At 48.3% G+C, this 15,643-nt stretch overlaps 3 protein-coding genes across 3 annotated transcripts; 1 reads left to right on the forward strand and 2 right to left on the reverse strand.

Moving 5' to 3' along the window:
- Positions 1-3,070: 3,070 nt before the first annotated feature.
- FIESC28_06568 (uncharacterized protein) lies at positions 3,071-3,778 on the forward strand (the record flags this gene model as incomplete). Its single annotated transcript, XM_031160711.1, has 1 exon — positions 3,071-3,778. One exon carries the CDS (start codon positions 3,071-3,073, stop codon positions 3,776-3,778), a length of 708 nt encoding a protein of 235 aa, XP_031015089.1.
- Positions 3,779-4,226: 448 nt separating this feature from the next.
- On the reverse strand, positions 4,227-6,863 carry FIESC28_06569 (uncharacterized protein; the record flags this gene model as incomplete). Its single annotated transcript, XM_031160712.1, has 2 exons — positions 4,227-5,002; positions 6,155-6,863. The coding sequence occupies 2 exons, from the start codon at positions 6,861-6,863 to the stop codon at positions 4,227-4,229; spliced, it is 1,485 nt and encodes a 494-aa protein (XP_031015090.1).
- A 1,532-nt stretch (positions 6,864-8,395) lies between these two features.
- On the reverse strand, positions 8,396-12,574 carry FIESC28_06570 (uncharacterized protein; the record flags this gene model as incomplete). Its single annotated transcript, XM_031160713.1, has 3 exons — positions 8,396-11,657; positions 11,721-11,902; positions 11,951-12,574. The coding sequence occupies 3 exons, from the start codon at positions 12,572-12,574 to the stop codon at positions 8,396-8,398; spliced, it is 4,068 nt and encodes a 1,355-aa protein (XP_031015091.1).
- Positions 12,575-15,643: the final 3,069 nt, after the last annotated feature.

Raw genomic sequence — 15,643 nt, forward strand, 5'->3', positions numbered from 1 at the left:
GCTTCTGGCAGTCCGACCGAACCAGGCCTGTCAATAACAAAGTGCTGAAACCTGGGCTTGGGCCATGTCTATACCAGACCCTTTATCCAGTCCCTTGTTGTCGCACGTTCTCTCCCTGGATCTCTTTGTGCACCAGAATCGATATTTGAGACTCTGGACGCACAAAGACGGTTTCACCCGGGATCTTTGAACCCTGGTTTCCTGTCCCTAGTTCGCGATGGAGCAACCCAAGGATGAACGGACAGGAAAAAACTCTGCATTGTTCCTGTTGGCTGCCAGTAAAGAGACGAGCTGACAGAAGGTCTTGACCGGTGGCGATGATTTCATTCTGCAGCCCACTAACAAGTGACTGGGAGATGAGGGAATTAAAAGAGAATAGAGAGAGAAAAAGACGCTGTCTTAGCTTGTGCTCAGTAGCAGGCAGTAGCAGAAACCAATTAATAACGAGTCTACCTCATAAGTGGCGCTGCTTGCCGCTACTCATGGCCATGAGGCATGAGCCGGTTGAGAAGCCGGTAAAGTAGAACAAAGCATTGTCAAATCAAAGGTCGTCTGAGTTGTCTCTGGCCAATGTCATCAAGTGAATGACTGAATGACTCTCTCTGCCGTGACTCGTCGGTGCGTGCTATGCCCATTTCATAAGAAGGGCAAAAATAAAATTTGCATAATTTCCCTCACCGGTGCAGTTGCCCGAGCCCAAGTCGATTGGTCACCCATCAAAAACAAAAAGGAAGGAGCCAGGCACACCCGCTTTCTCGGAAGTGGTTCCTGCATCGCTTGTGCCTGGCGCTTTACCTTAATTGGTCCAGCTGGTGTCTCCTCCCCTCCTCCCTTCACAAGCTTGGAGAGACAAGAAGGCGCCCAGTTGAACAAAAGATCAATTAACAGCGTCGATCATTGTTGTCAACCTTCCTTTGTAGCGGCAAAAGCCTTATTATGACGCTAATGTAGGGAGAAAAGTTAAATGAGTTTATTTTCTTTTGGAAGTTTTCCGTAATTACTTCCAGAGCAGAATCATTGAGTCAGAAGCCTTCAGGCAGTCAGCGTGATACAGGCTGTAGGTGAGCTGGTGAGGCACCGGGCACCTACAGTATTACGCGCAGTGGACTCTTACACTCAACAAACTCAATGCAAGGCCTATTCATACTTTGTGCTTTGTTTTTTATTCTCTTTCTTCTTTCCTTTCTTCTTTCAATTATTCGCTTCGTCTCGGTCAAGCTGAAACTCGCCAATCCTGGTCAAACTCAACGGTTTTTGAAAGAGACCTTGTCGATGGTAAAATGACATCCATTCTCCTGGTGGACATGGAATAATTAAGCCCCGTCGGCTATGGAATAAAGCATGACCTGGTCTGGGTCTGGCTGTCACTGAGTGATCGGCTACCCGCCCCGGATTTGCTCTGTTAATCAACCGCATTCGTGCTACTGTACGCACTCTAATTGCTGTGCATAACTTTGTGTTTATTCTTCAATGGCTTTATCTCTACCTATAGTACCTATTTTTGATCTGCCGTGTTCTTTGTTTCTATTTTGGCCGTCACACCGCTCACTGTACTGTGCTGGCTTCTCTTTGGTCCAGCCATTCTCAACGCTGGCCAGTCTTTTCTTTCGTCAGGCAGAATTGACGTGGCCGCGCTGTGCAACGCCAACGTAATAGGATCCAATGCCTTATTGGCATAGCGCTTCTCTGTCGTCCTCCACGAGGTTTTGTTGGATATTACTGGTGGGTCGCGTGTGTCTCCTCGAAGCGGCAGCTTTCCGTGGCCTGCCACCGCTAGTGAGTAGGACCTTGATCCCTGAACCTGGTTCTGCTGCTCAGCCCTGCAAGGGCGGTTTTCACCCAAGACATCCGTCCATGGAAGACAAGACAGTTTAACTTAGTTGACGTCAAGGTTAGGTTTCTCCGTAGCAACGCAACCAGAAACCAGAAACCAAACCAAACTATTTCAAAACTGTCGGCAAACAAAGCTGGTCGATTAAGAAACATGGTTAAGAACGAGGGTTCAGCAGAACACTGTGATGTCAGACCGCAAGCCTTATTTGTTGAGTTATTACAACCAAGTGCAAACAGCTTGCATCGAGTCCGAGCGAGAGCTTGTGTGTGTTTGCATCTGCTGCCGATACGAGGTTGCCTTACATGTCATGACGTTGATGTGTCCCAGTGAGCTGTCAGCTTTAACACTTGCAGCAATCGGTTCCACCCCAACTGTTCTCTATCTGTATGTATACACTTTAGCCTCCAACTTATAGCTTTGCACCCGCCATGCACGATGTCAACAAAGCAAAGTTGACCTCATATACTCAAGTGACTCAGGTGGGCAACAAAAGAATTGTCCTCTAAAGCTTAGGCTATCAAGAAAATGTAGTTTAAGTGCTTGTCTACTGGCATATATGACCAAACTATTTCGTCTCTATCTTGCGGCTTACCAGAATCTGATCACTACTGTGGTGATGGGGTGAGCGAGCTCAACCTCTGTGGCAGACTACACTATCTGCAGCTGAGGATTTAGCTGGAGTAGACAAATGCCACTCAGACTGGATATATCGAGGCCAGAGAGTTTCCAGAAGAACTCTCTGATACAATGGCTGAAGTGATGATAAGGTTGACAAGAGACTTACCCTAGAACCATCGCGAGATGATGCGCTTAGAAGCATTCAACACACTTTCCTTCCAAATATTACCTCCGCAATATATTCAAAGTAGTTTTGCTTGAACTATGACAGATTATACTCGCTTTCCACATGTAGTGAGATTCAAATACTTTACGGATACTGAGAACATACTATTAAAGCTGTTGCTGATGGCATGAGTATCATGGAAGCATGCCTAAAAAGTGGAGAATCAACCGCGTCCACTCAAGCTTGCTCGTGACGTCGCGATGAGCTCCAGCCTCTTTTAGGCAGTTTCTTCAACCATCAAAATCATCAACTCCAGCTCAACGCTTTCTTTCCGCAGCCGAAACAGTATCGAACCATTCGCGGCGGGCAAAGCGCAACACATAATTCGCAATCCTACATAATAAGAAGGCTCTCTATAATCACATCATCGCCGCCGCAAGCCCATCACAGTCATGACAGACTCACCACCTGCAGAGCCCCGAGCTCGCTCAAAATCACCCGCTCCCAGAGACAGAGACGACCGAAAAGGTCGCGAAGACTCGTTCCGCGAAAACAGCGAGCGTCGCCAGCGCAGAGATCGCAGCTGGTCCCGCGATCGCAACCAGAACCGCGACCGAAGAGATTCTCCTCCACGCAGACCCAGAGAACGATCAAGATCGCCAGTGCCAAAGCCCCGAGGCGCAGGTGGCTTTAGATTCAAAGGAGACCGCCGGGATAACGACCGAAACCGCGACTTCCGCAGACGGTCGCCGCAGCGACATCGGGATCGCGACGGGGGCAGGGATCGCAATTATCGCCGAGATGACCGTGATGGTGATCGTGGTGGACGAGATAGGCCTCGGGATGGGGATAGAGATCAACGGAGAGAGAGAAAGGAAAAGAAAGAAGAGAAACCCAAACCTGCCGTTGCCCAGGGAGGCGAAGAGATGATCATCGTCAACGTCAATGACCGCCTGGGCACGAAGGCTGCTGTGCCCTGTTTAGAATCGGATACTGTGGGCCAGTTGAAGCTCATGGTTGCTGCGCGAATTGGTCGTGACCCTGGCCAGATTATTTTGAAGAGACAGAGTGAGAGGCCGTTCAAGGATCATATTACTCTTGGAGATTATGGTATCTCAAACGGCGTGCAGCTGGACCTAGAGATTGATACCCGGGACTAAGAGGTCCGATATAAATTTTCAGCATGAAATGGACCAAAAACCAACAAGTTCGAGAAACTCGCGTGAGCCATACTGTCGTTTGCATTTAACGATTAAAATAAACCTATAAAACGAGGTTGTATGATACGCTTCGGCATGAGATGGGACAAATATAATAATAACTGAATGTGATTTGCGTGTGCAACTATGTATATCGCGCGACGTGAAAGGATCATAAGTCGTTTTAATAATGATACTCCTGTCTCAGCATGATAAACAGACAGGCATGCAATAAGAATGGTATACTATAATGGAAAAGACACCTTACAACCAACAAACCATCATCATAAGAAGAACGCAAGTGTCTAAACCAAAATATTTTCAAGTATGCCAATGTAAATAACCCACGATAGCGCCGACTTTTGAAAGAAAAAGAGAGAGAGAGAGAGATGCTAGAACATAGGGATATTCAGGAGAATATCTCTTTCTCATCATCCCATTCCATATCATGGAAGGTATCTGAGTGGTACGCCGAATCCTTTTCCACAGCAGCTTGTTGTACAGTAAGCAAGCCGCTGTTTGGGTTTAGGTCTTCAACGCGTTGCTGGGATTGGATAGTCGGAGGGTCGCCTACTTCAATAGACTCTTGAAGCTGTGGGTGTGATCCAATTGTTCCCATATTCAGCCAGTCCAAGCTGTTATCATAGTCAAAGTTTTCATTAAACAACCACATTGATCCTTCAATATTGGGTGACTGCAGAAGGTCCATAGACTCTCCTGCAGTAGATGGCACCCTGGAGGGACTGGATTGCACATGTGACAACCCGCCGGATAATGATATAGTTGCGTCGAAATCGTCCATTGCTGGTACTTGGAGTTGTAACTGGGGAGTCTTTGGGTGATGGAGGAGGTGTGAGCTCTCATTGTTGTAGGCAGAGAGATTCGCGCTAGCCGGCGATTGTTGCTGGGTTTTCCCAGGAAGAGAGTCTAGTATGGAATACTGGCTGGATGGAAGTTGGGGATGCTGAGGCTGCGACAAAGATTGCAGTGAGAACTGATCAAATGAGTTGTCTCGAACACCGCGACGTGAAGTTTGACCTAACGTTTGCAAGAAGGACTGGGGCAATGTTTGTGGAACTTGGAGAAACTGTTGTTGCCAGTTCTGGTATTGACCAGGTGAGCGCGTTGTGTTTGGTACTTGTAACTGTGTTGGGTACTGGAATCCGTTATCGAACATTGAACCCTCTAATTTAATGTTCTCAATGTTTTCGAAGGAAATTAGATGAGTTGTGGACGAGTGTGTAGATCTATTTGCACTTTGCTGCTTGTGTCTCTGAAACGTTTCGTAGTTGCCGACAGTATATCCTGGTACAGTATCTGGGTATGCCAACGGGATCGGATGATGGTTTGGTCGACGTGTGGATGAGTTCTCAGAAACCGGCTGTCTTTTTTCCGATTCGTGAGATTCACGAGAACTGGGCGTACCCCTTTTTCGTTCATGGAGGGAGAAAGGTTGGCTATGACTGGAAGGCGGTCGTGAATGAGGTGACTGAAGAGGTTGAGAGGCTTCTGTTGGAGCAGGGCGGCGATTCACGCGAGAACTCGCTTGCTGTCTTACATTGCGGCGACTATGTTTCCTTGCTGCAGTTCGATGATTTGCCTTGGGTGGCTGCATGTCCCTGGGAGGCTGGCTGGGTGGCTTGTCGTTGGAACAAAAAGTAGTATATAATATGCACATTTTCTTTGGCTTTGGTTGTTCTGCTTTGTAGGGGCATAGTGGTCCGGACAGGTGGTCTTGCATTCCATCTTTATCAAATTTAGACCAGCAACGCATGCAAAGCACAACACCATTGTGATTAGGGTCTACCGGGCCTGAGTCTTTCCACTGGTGTAATGAACTGCATTTCGGACAATTTCCTTTTGCCTTGATAGACGGGTTGTAAGTTTGACAGCTTGCCAAGTATTTGCGAGATGCATTCTTCGGATCGATTCCACGGACAAGGCCGTGATGATCAGTAAGATGTGTAATGATATGGGACATTTCTTCCTTGCGGTTAGAGCAAGCTGGTCTCTCGATATTTGAGAACTGGACAGGACTAAAAAGCCAAAAAGGACAGATCTCGCATACATCGTTGAAATCATCATGCGAGAGCCCTTTGTGTGCATGATCAGATAGTGGCCCATCAAATTGTGTTGTTTGCAAACTGGTACCCTCAGAACTGGACGATGATGTGTTATTACCAAGTTGGTGATGGGGCCCTAGCATAGCCTCGATTGATGTCTGTAGCAAAGGGTTTTTGTCTGAGGAACTCATTCGGGCAGGGCCAGATGTCGATGACGAAGGACGTTGGCAAGACAGGGCGTTGACTCTGGGCACATTTCGCCTTGAAAACGTACGTTTGCTGCTTGTCTCATCATCGGCGGATCGGCTGCTCTGACGTTTGGGTGGTTTCTTCGAACCAGTGGATGTATCCGTACCTGTGACCGACCAATTTGATTGCGGAAGAGATGGATCTAAAACTTGGCTCTGGCGTCCGCGAGTCTGATATCCATATGATGTGATTGGAAAAGCTGAGCGGCTTTGAGAGACCGATGTTCCCGAATCCCATCCGCTATGATAGCCATTGCCACAGTATGTTGTTGTCCCTCGATCGGAGAATGAGAGAGGTTGCGCTGAAAACGCAGACTTTGCCGATGACAGCTGGTTGGTCGAAGTGGTATCAATGTTTAATCTGGTAGGGTTTCGAGAAGCCAGAGCCGTCGTGTTGGTGGAAGACTTTGCTGCATGAGCGGATAACGACTTGTTGCCTCCCAGCACGTTATCTATATGACCGAGAAGTTTCTGGGTCTCACGTTTGCGTTGAGACGACGATTGCGAGGCGATGTATGTGTTTTCGTCAGGCCGGGAGTTGCCTTGTCCCTGGAGCCATTGCCGAACCGTCAAGTTGTTTTCGCGCTCTAGGTCGAGCTCGACCTCCTTCAACTCCCAGGGAGTAAGGTCAGTCTGTTGCCATTGATTATAGTCGCCGAGGATGATATCGTCAGGGCCGTCAATATTCTGAGAGCCACCCTCCTCATTCAAACCCTGACCTGGAAATGAATCCATGGTGATCCCTGGTCGGGCTTGAGGCCTCTCCCAATAATGTTGCAGGGTGATGAGAGGCGCTTTTAGTATCACCCCGCCTCAAGAGGAACAAAGATGATGGATGTTGGCTTTGACAAGTTTTAGATTAAAGACTGGTGGCGAAAGGTTGGTGATGTCTTAACAATCAGGAAAGAATAAGGAAATGAGTTGCGAGGCGCAGGGGACCAGATTAAGAGGCCAGGCAATCGAATTGCACAAACGTTGGTAACACATCGCGAGGGTATCTTTGTATCAAATAAGGCTGCGCAGATGCCATCATGATTGGCAGTGGAAGGTTGAAAAAGGCGACCTTTCAAGCGAACCATGCGCATTTTCAACCCCCATGTGATACTTCGCCCGGTAATTCGTTCAGCACGCGAAAATCCATCTTTGGTAAGATCAATTGGGCCCGGAGATTGAGAGAAAATATGTTAGAAGTTTGCATCAAGGGATAAAAAAATGGGCTTTCAGAATGGTGAAGTCTTGGGTAAGAAGCTGATCAGGTATGATGATGGATGGAAGTGATTACAGTCAGTGGTTCGCCCGATTTGATAGGCGTCGACATATTAGGAAGGAGGGGTTCCAGCGCTTGCCCTGCGCGTTTCCTCCCGTTCTGTGGAAGGAGACACCAGAAACAAACGATCAAGGGAAAGATGAGTCAGATTGGGTGTCAATGGAATTGGACCATGTCAAACATTGGGTTTCTGTTTGTGTGTTAGTTATTATACAATGGAAGGTTAAGCACTTGGGCGTTCGAACACAATGACTTGCATATTGTTAATACATGAAGCGACCAATCTAAGGCTCCCTGGTTCTAAACCAGTGAGATCAAAATCTGGGGCAAAAGATATTGTACTGGAACGAATTGTAGGTAGACGAGGCGGTTAGAAATGCAAACGGTGGCCAAGCAGGTCAAGGAACAGGGCAAAGCCAAGATCTACGCCCGATCAAGATCCAGGCATAGATTCTGATCCAATAGATCTACGAAGCTGGGAATAATGAAAGTATTCGTTGGCTGTTAAGGAATAGACATAACTGCTACTTAGGTATGGAAGCCATCTTTGGAGGGTCTGTATCTTGGTAAATGCTTCCTGGGCAAACAGTTGATGACTCTTTCAACCATTCCCAGCTGGGTAGACTGTAGTTAATGAACTTGAGGTTATAAATGATCCGCTGTTGTTTCTATCCCGGATAACAGTTACGGTGTTGACATGTGGACTCCTATAATGGAAATATTGCACACAGGTTGGATCTTATCTCCCGCAACCATCCAGAGACATGTCTGAGCCTCCCAACTTTGGCAATAGCATCCCACGAACCGCACAATAATATCTGGAACGAATTATTAACAAGTAATCATATTGTTTTCTCCAGGTTAGGGTAACCAACCAGTGATATCATGCATTTTCTATAGTTTAATTGACCTTCTACGTCCCAACCTCATAATCCCATTCATCCATAACCATAAAACATTCCCAATACCGAAACACCGTAATGCAATTCTGTTTTTAGATCTAAGCAACCCACTTGCGAGCATTCAAGAACAGTTGGAACCAAGGGCCGAATTGACCCCATTCGGCCAACTGGCCCTCTGGCTTCCACGAACCAACATCAGCCATGATGGTTCGCTCGGGGTGAGGCATCATAGCAACGACGCGGCCGTCCCTGCTCTTCACACCAGCGATACCCTGAGGGCTACCGTTGGGGTTGAAGGGGTATCTCTCAGTAACGGAACCGTAGTTGTCGATGTAGCGGAGGGGAATAAGACCGGAGTCATTGATAGAAGACAGGTCACTGCCAGAGGAGAATTCAGCTCGGCCCTCACCGTGGGAGACGACAATGGGGAACGAAGAGCCGTTCAAGCCGTTGAAGAAGACAGAGTTCTCGGACTTGTCTTCAATGGTGACCATAGAGTATCGGCCCTCGAATTGTGTGCTAGCGTTCTCAACGAATGTTGGCCAGTGGTCGGCTCCAGGAATAAGCTCCTTGAGTCGGGTCAACATCTGACAACCGTTGCATACACCGAATGAGAAGGTATCAGGACGGTTGAAGAAAGCCTCGAAGGTCTTGCGAGCACCATCGTGCATCAAGATGGACTGGGCCCAGCCGTTGCCGGCACCAAGAACATCACCGTAGGAGAAACCACCGCAGGCAGCAAGACCTCGGAATCCCTCCAAAGAAAGACCGCCAAGGATATCAGACATGTGAACATCAACTGCATCGAAGCCAGCAGCTCGGAAAGCGAAAGCCATCTCAGCGTGACCGTTGACACCTTGCTCTCGGAGAATGGCAACCCTAGGCTTCTTGACAAGGCTCTTGAGGCTGGTCATAGCTGGCAGGCTGACATCAGCAGGGTCAAACTTCAGCTTGTAATGCAGACCAGGATCCTTGTTGTCCTGAATGGCCTCGAGCTCGGAGTTGGCACAGTCGGGGTTGTCTCGCAGCTTCTGCATCTCGTAAGAAGTGCTGGTCCACCACTGCTGGATCTTGGCGCGCTCCAGGTCGACAATCGTCTTGGATCTGTACTTGACCAAAAGCGACTGCTTGCTGGTGGGGCGGACGTAACCGATAGTCTTGATCAGACCGTGAGGAGGACCACATGTGGCGAAGCATCTCTTGAATCTGGTCTCTTCACCTCGGCGGATCTGGAAAACAGCACCCAACTCCTCGTTGAACAGGGCATCGAGCACCTTGTCCTCAGACTCAGCAAGGTCATCCAGTGAGATATCAGCGCCGACTCGGCCAGCAAACATCATCTCAGCGACAGTAGTGAGCAGACCACCGTCGGATCGGTCGTGGTAGGCAAGAACGATGTTCTCTTGGTGAAGTTGCCACAGAGCGTCAAAGTAGTCACGGATGATCTGGACGTCGCGGACATCAGGAGACTCGTCTCCAATCTGGCCAAGAGTCTGGGCAAGAGCAGAGCCACCCATAGCACGGAAGCCCTGAGCAAGATCGACAAAGACAAGCACAGTCTCACCAACCTCCTCGACACGGCGAAGCTGAGGTGTCCAAGTGCTGCGAACATCCTCAACCAAGCTGAAGGCCGAGATGACCAGTGACACAGGGGCAGTGACGGTGTGGGAATCAGAGGTCTCCTTATCCTTCCAGGAGGCCTTCATCGACAAAGAGTCCTTACCGACAGGAATAGAAACACCAAGCTGTGGGCAAAGCTCCATACCGATAGCCTGGACAGCTTCATAAAGAGCAGCGCCCTCTCCAGGGTGACCAACAGCGGCCATCCAGTTGGCGGAAAGCTTGACGCGCTTGAGATCTCCATTGACAGGACCGGGCTTGATATCGGCAGCACCAAGGTTCATCAGACTCTCAACAACGGCCATGCGAGCGGAGGCAGCAGCCGAGATAAGAGCAAGGTTAGGCTTCTCGCCCATGGCCATGGCTTCACCTCGTCGCTTCTTATCATCGAGACTGAAGCTGGTGAGGGTGACAGCAACATCAGCAACAGGAGTCTGCCAAGGACCGACAAGCTGATCACGAACGGAGAGACCGCCGACGGTACGGTCACCGATGGTGATAAGGAAGTTCTTCGATCCGACTGAAGGAAGGTTGAAGACCAGTTCAGTGGCTTTGGTGACCATCTCACCGATGTCAGAGCTGCCACACTGCTCGCTGAGACTCTTGACGGCATCGAAAGGTCGGAGGTTCTTCTGGACGCGCTGAACGTCCTTGGAGATTCGTCGTCCAGGAGGGAAAAGAACATCCATGGGAAGATTGATGGGGTCAGTGGGAGGCTGAACTGTGGGTTCCCGATCTGTCAGGACAAGCCTGGAAACCCCACTCTCGTCCTTAGTGACAGCATTTCCGACAACAGAGAAACCACATCGCTCTCGTCGGCAGATGCTTGTAAAGCGGTTGAGGCCGTCCCTGTTCACGAGAAGAACATATCGCTCCTGTGCCTCGTTGCACCAAATCTGGAGAGGAGACATGGAGTTGTCAGCACTCTCAACTTGTCGAAGCTCGAAGTTGCCACCAAAACCGGCATCCTTAACAAGCTCAGGGAGAGCGTTGGACAGACCACCAGCACCAACATCATGGATGAAAGCAATGGGGCTTTCTGGCCCAAGAGCAACGCAGGTGTTGATCACCATCTGGGCACGACGTTCCATCTCAGGGTTACCACGCTGAACGCTGTCAAAGTCGAGGTCCGCCGTGGCCTCGCTGCCGGCATTTGAAGACGCAGCGCCACCACCAAGACCAATCAACATGGCAGGGCCACCAAGAACGATGACATGAGCACCCTCCTCGACATGGCTCTCTTCCTTGAGAGCATGTTGAGGACGAACACTGCCGATACCACCAGCGATCATAATAGGCTTGTGGTATCCCCTGAACTCAGTGGCGTCAGATCCAGGCTCGTTAGTGAGCAGAGTCCTGAAAGTGCCAGTCAATGCAGGGCGACCGAATTCGTTGTTGAAGCGGGCAGAGCCAATGGGGGCTTCGAGCATGATGTCGAGACTGGAAGCGTAGTGAGAGGGGCGTCCAATGTCCAGTTCCCAAGGCCTCTTGTTGCCAGGAATCAGGAGATCAGAGACCCAGAAACCAGCAAGTCCAGCCTTGGGGGAAGAACCTCGTCCAACAGCACCTTCATCACGAATCTCACCACCGCTACCAGTTGCAGCACCCGGGAAGGGGGAGATGGCTGTTGGGTGGTTATGGGTTTCAACCTTGATGAGAGGCTGAACAACCTCGCGAGTAAGCTTCCAGCTTCCGGTAGAATAGTCTGGAGCCCAGTAGTTACCCTCATCACCAGATAGGCTATAAATAGTCAGTAACTATGTTTACCCCTTCGCCCAGCATGCACTGTGATATAAGACTTACACAGCAGCGTTATCCGAGTAGGCACTGATGACATATTCGGGGTTTGATTTATGAGTGTTCTTAATCATACCGAACAGACTGTTCTCCTGGGTAACGCCGTCAATAGTCCACGAGGCATTAAAGACGTGATGTCTGCAGTGCTCGGAGTTGACCTGAGCAAACATAAACAGCTCGACGTCGTTCTACTGAAATCAGTATTTGATTTTCAAAGTCGGACTTGTGAGTCATACAGGAGATCGACCAAGCGCAGTGTACTGCTTGACCAGGTACTCCATGTTAGGCTGGTCAAGGCCAAGTCCAGCCTGCTTGTTATGGTCTTGGAGTGCGGCCAGTGGGCCTCGTTCGTCTGAGAAGATGTCAACCACAACAAGTGGGTTTCGGGTGCCATGAGCGAACATGGTATCGAGGACGGGGGGCGAAAGGCTGAAGAACTCTGTCATGCGATCATGAAGAACGTCGCGGAAGACAAGGTCCTCCTCTCCCTTGAAAGAATCTTCAAATTCGATATGGATGACTCGACCTCGCTCGATGCGGTTAACGGTCTTGAGGTCACAGACCAGTGCAATGCTGGTTGCCTTGGAGCTCCATGGTGAAACGTTTCGGGGACTGACGTAGATATCGATGGCCTTATCGTTGCTGCTGGCTGACGAAGCGTTTGCGGGCTCCTCAATGGCCTCGAGAATCTTCTTGATGCTGCCGAGAACGGCGGCATCTTCTGTCTCGAGATCGAGGTAGTATTGCCAGGAGCCCGTGAGCTTGGCAACCTTGACGGGACTCTGATCGTTGATACGCTGCACGAGCTTCTGAATTTCAGAAGCCGTGTAGCACGACTCACCGACCAGAACGTGGTGCATGATGAATGGAATTGGGGGTTCAAAGCAAGATACGCCTTGACGCTTGTACGCCAACGTCCTGTAGTGGGAAGAAAAAAAAAAATTGGCGGGGTTCCGATAAAGGCGGCAGGATGTCCGGATGCGGGGCAACGTTACTCCGCTGCGAAGCTAACAGTGGTCCAGTGCAGGAAATGATCTTTGCCAGTATTCTTGTAAGTTATTCATTTCTAGTTCTTTATCGCGACTTTTATTCATCATCTTCTGCTTGAAGGCAGCTTTCCAACTTTCATGTACGTCGGCCGAAGTCTATGCAGTTTACTACAACCACAAAGCACGTGCCATCAATTATCCATCATCGCGGGGCAATGGCGGGGTCCGCGGGGCATATTGCAGCTGCTGTCCCGCCTTGAATGACGGGAGAGCAAGATGGATCCATGGATCTTTTGGGAGTGAATACGGTGTTGCAAATTATACCTGTCCTACTCTACTAAGACAACACATTTAAAGCGTATTCAAACTGCCCAATCAAGACCTATACATATGTTTTAACTTTACTCTGTTCATGCAAATTGCTACAATGGGACATACTCCTTAGCTACCCTATGTGCAGCCTACATGCAGTCCGAAAGCAACGAAACAGAAGCCATCGACACAAGGATCTTGAGATTGAATAAGAATACATTACAGCGCAATAATATCAATATATGGTAATGCAAGTGTCTGGAATCCGATGCGTGTCGCTTTCTAGTTATGGGTAGGTACGCATTGCCTTTCAACGAGATTATTCCCCCAAAGTTGCTTTTTTACATACAGACATGTTTAAAGCCATACCTAGAGTGAAACACGATTGTTTTCATCAACCTCGATCATTGTAATAATTGATGATGATATAATCAATTTCCAGTTCCAGGCAAGATAAGATGTAAGATATGTCCATCTAGATTTATTCCGTCTTCAGTCAATTGCAATCCTGCTGCGAGTCAGCTGCGATGTAACTCGTTGCCAGGGCTCATTCTCAAAACAGACGTCATGTATATAACTATAGGCCAACGAAGATCTATACGATCTAGACTTCCCTGTGTGCTCAGATTACTCCGGATCATCTGAAACATTCACCCACTGCATGTCTCACGGCTATTTCGTGTGGCTGGGTAACGCTTTTGGCTTTTGAGGGCCTAGACCCAGCGCAAAAGGCGCTACAAAGGCAAACAAACCGTTGCTAGAGAAAGGATGGCTAAGTCAATTGAGGCAAAACATTACCGCTCGGTAATTACAGATTATGCAAGCGGAATTAAAATGTCATGAATATCTTTCACTTCTGACTCTATCTACCCTATAGAATGTATATAAGTAGAATTTTATAATATATAGTAAACTATAACGTGTATGTATAGGCATATGACTTAAATAGTAATCGAAAGAATTAACAAAGAGAATATCCTAGAGTATATAAGTACTATTATGAAAGAGCCGATTATTGTTTTACTTTGAACGTAAAGATAGCACTGCTCCCACAACTGATGTAGTCGGAACATAACTCGGTATCATGAGCATGTGACTAAGCAAAAAGGCGCAGTGGCAGAGTGGTCTAATGCGATAGACTAGAAATCTATTCTCTTCGGAGGCGTCTGTTCGAATCAGGCCTGCGTCGCATCTTTATTTTTGTCTTTACGTGTACTTGGTGTACTTTTATGTTGGGTAAGGTCCGATCTAGTAATTGCATCCGATCGACAGTAGAGATAGATATTTAACCTTTAGGTGTTACTGAAACTATAGTGATAGTTGCACCAGAAAGTAATTCCCAGCACGTTTTCTAAAACGTCCTTGAGGGGAGTAATATTTATTTTAGACTAAATAGTTTGACATGCAGGTTTCGTTTATCTGTCTGGAGTGATCGGGGCAGCTTCAGATGATGTTTGATTTTTGCAGCCAGACGAAACACAAATCTTCCTTGAATGTAACTGAGATCTTTGATGGCACAGACAAAGGTCGCCGCAAGTATTGAGAACAGTAAAAAGGGAACCTTGACCGAAACAAGGAAATAGAGTTAAGCTACAGAGCGGGTGTCAAGCGGGTGCAATGAAGCTCCCATTGAGGCGTTAAGTTTCTATCAAATAACAGTCTACCCGATAACCGACTGATGGCGCCCCATTGAGAGAGGTAGGTCGAGACCCAGAAGTCTCCCGCGTGCCTGGACTGCGGTGGGTATGATAGCCTGGACAGCTGCAAGAGAGCCTTGTAGATGAATTGATTTTCGGGCTCGATAAGGTTTGCACAACGATACGACAGCTACAGTACCTGGCAATTCCGTGGAGTCAATTTGTAATAAGCTAGTTGCCACATATGAATAATGTCATTGTCAACGGGCGAGATGTGCCACTCGAGAATACAGTAAGCCTGGATCGGATATAATCCATGACCGAGACAAGGGGTGTGATCGAGATGTTGAACAAGACTATTATGGGAAATGAAACAATCCTATGTGACTCAGCCATAAACCAGAGGAACAAAGATGCTAGAACGCAAATGTCTTTGACAAGCACACCGGATTCAAGCGGTTAACCTGACGATCACGTTCCTTGGACCCAACTTTCAGAGTCCAGCATGGGTGCGATCGTCAATCCTGGACGTCATCCATCAACGATGGTCTGGGGAAATGAAGGCATACTGGGATCGGTGATTCTCAGTAGAGGTAGGTATTGTGATGGAACCAACGTGCTCGATGTCAATGGTAAGGAATTCATCTGATAGCCTTTTCTGGTAAGTGTCGCGTTACAGTTTTCTCAAGATTGTGCCTGACCCGGATATCAACCAATCACTTACTTCTATCATATTGATAAACTCCGTTTTATGACGCTGTCTATCGAATGAAAGTAAGTAATCTGATTGAGAATGATATAAAACAGCCGCAAAAGGTTAGAGTGAAGGGGCTTGGCATTCAGGCCCAAATGCAAACTGTAAAAGAAAAGGCAACTCTAATAAACTAACGTGGAAGTGCTTAGTCCAGATCGCGAATAAACGCACGCGGTGCCTGGACCATCGACAGCTCCCCACGAGGCCTTAGTGAGGTGGATGATGTGTGGCGCATGT

Source organism: Fusarium coffeatum (assembly GCF_003316985.1).
Source record: "Fusarium coffeatum strain FIESC_28 chromosome Unknown BRIP53273_contig_142, whole genome shotgun sequence".
NCBI classification, from domain to species: domain Eukaryota; kingdom Fungi; phylum Ascomycota; class Sordariomycetes; order Hypocreales; family Nectriaceae; genus Fusarium; species Fusarium coffeatum.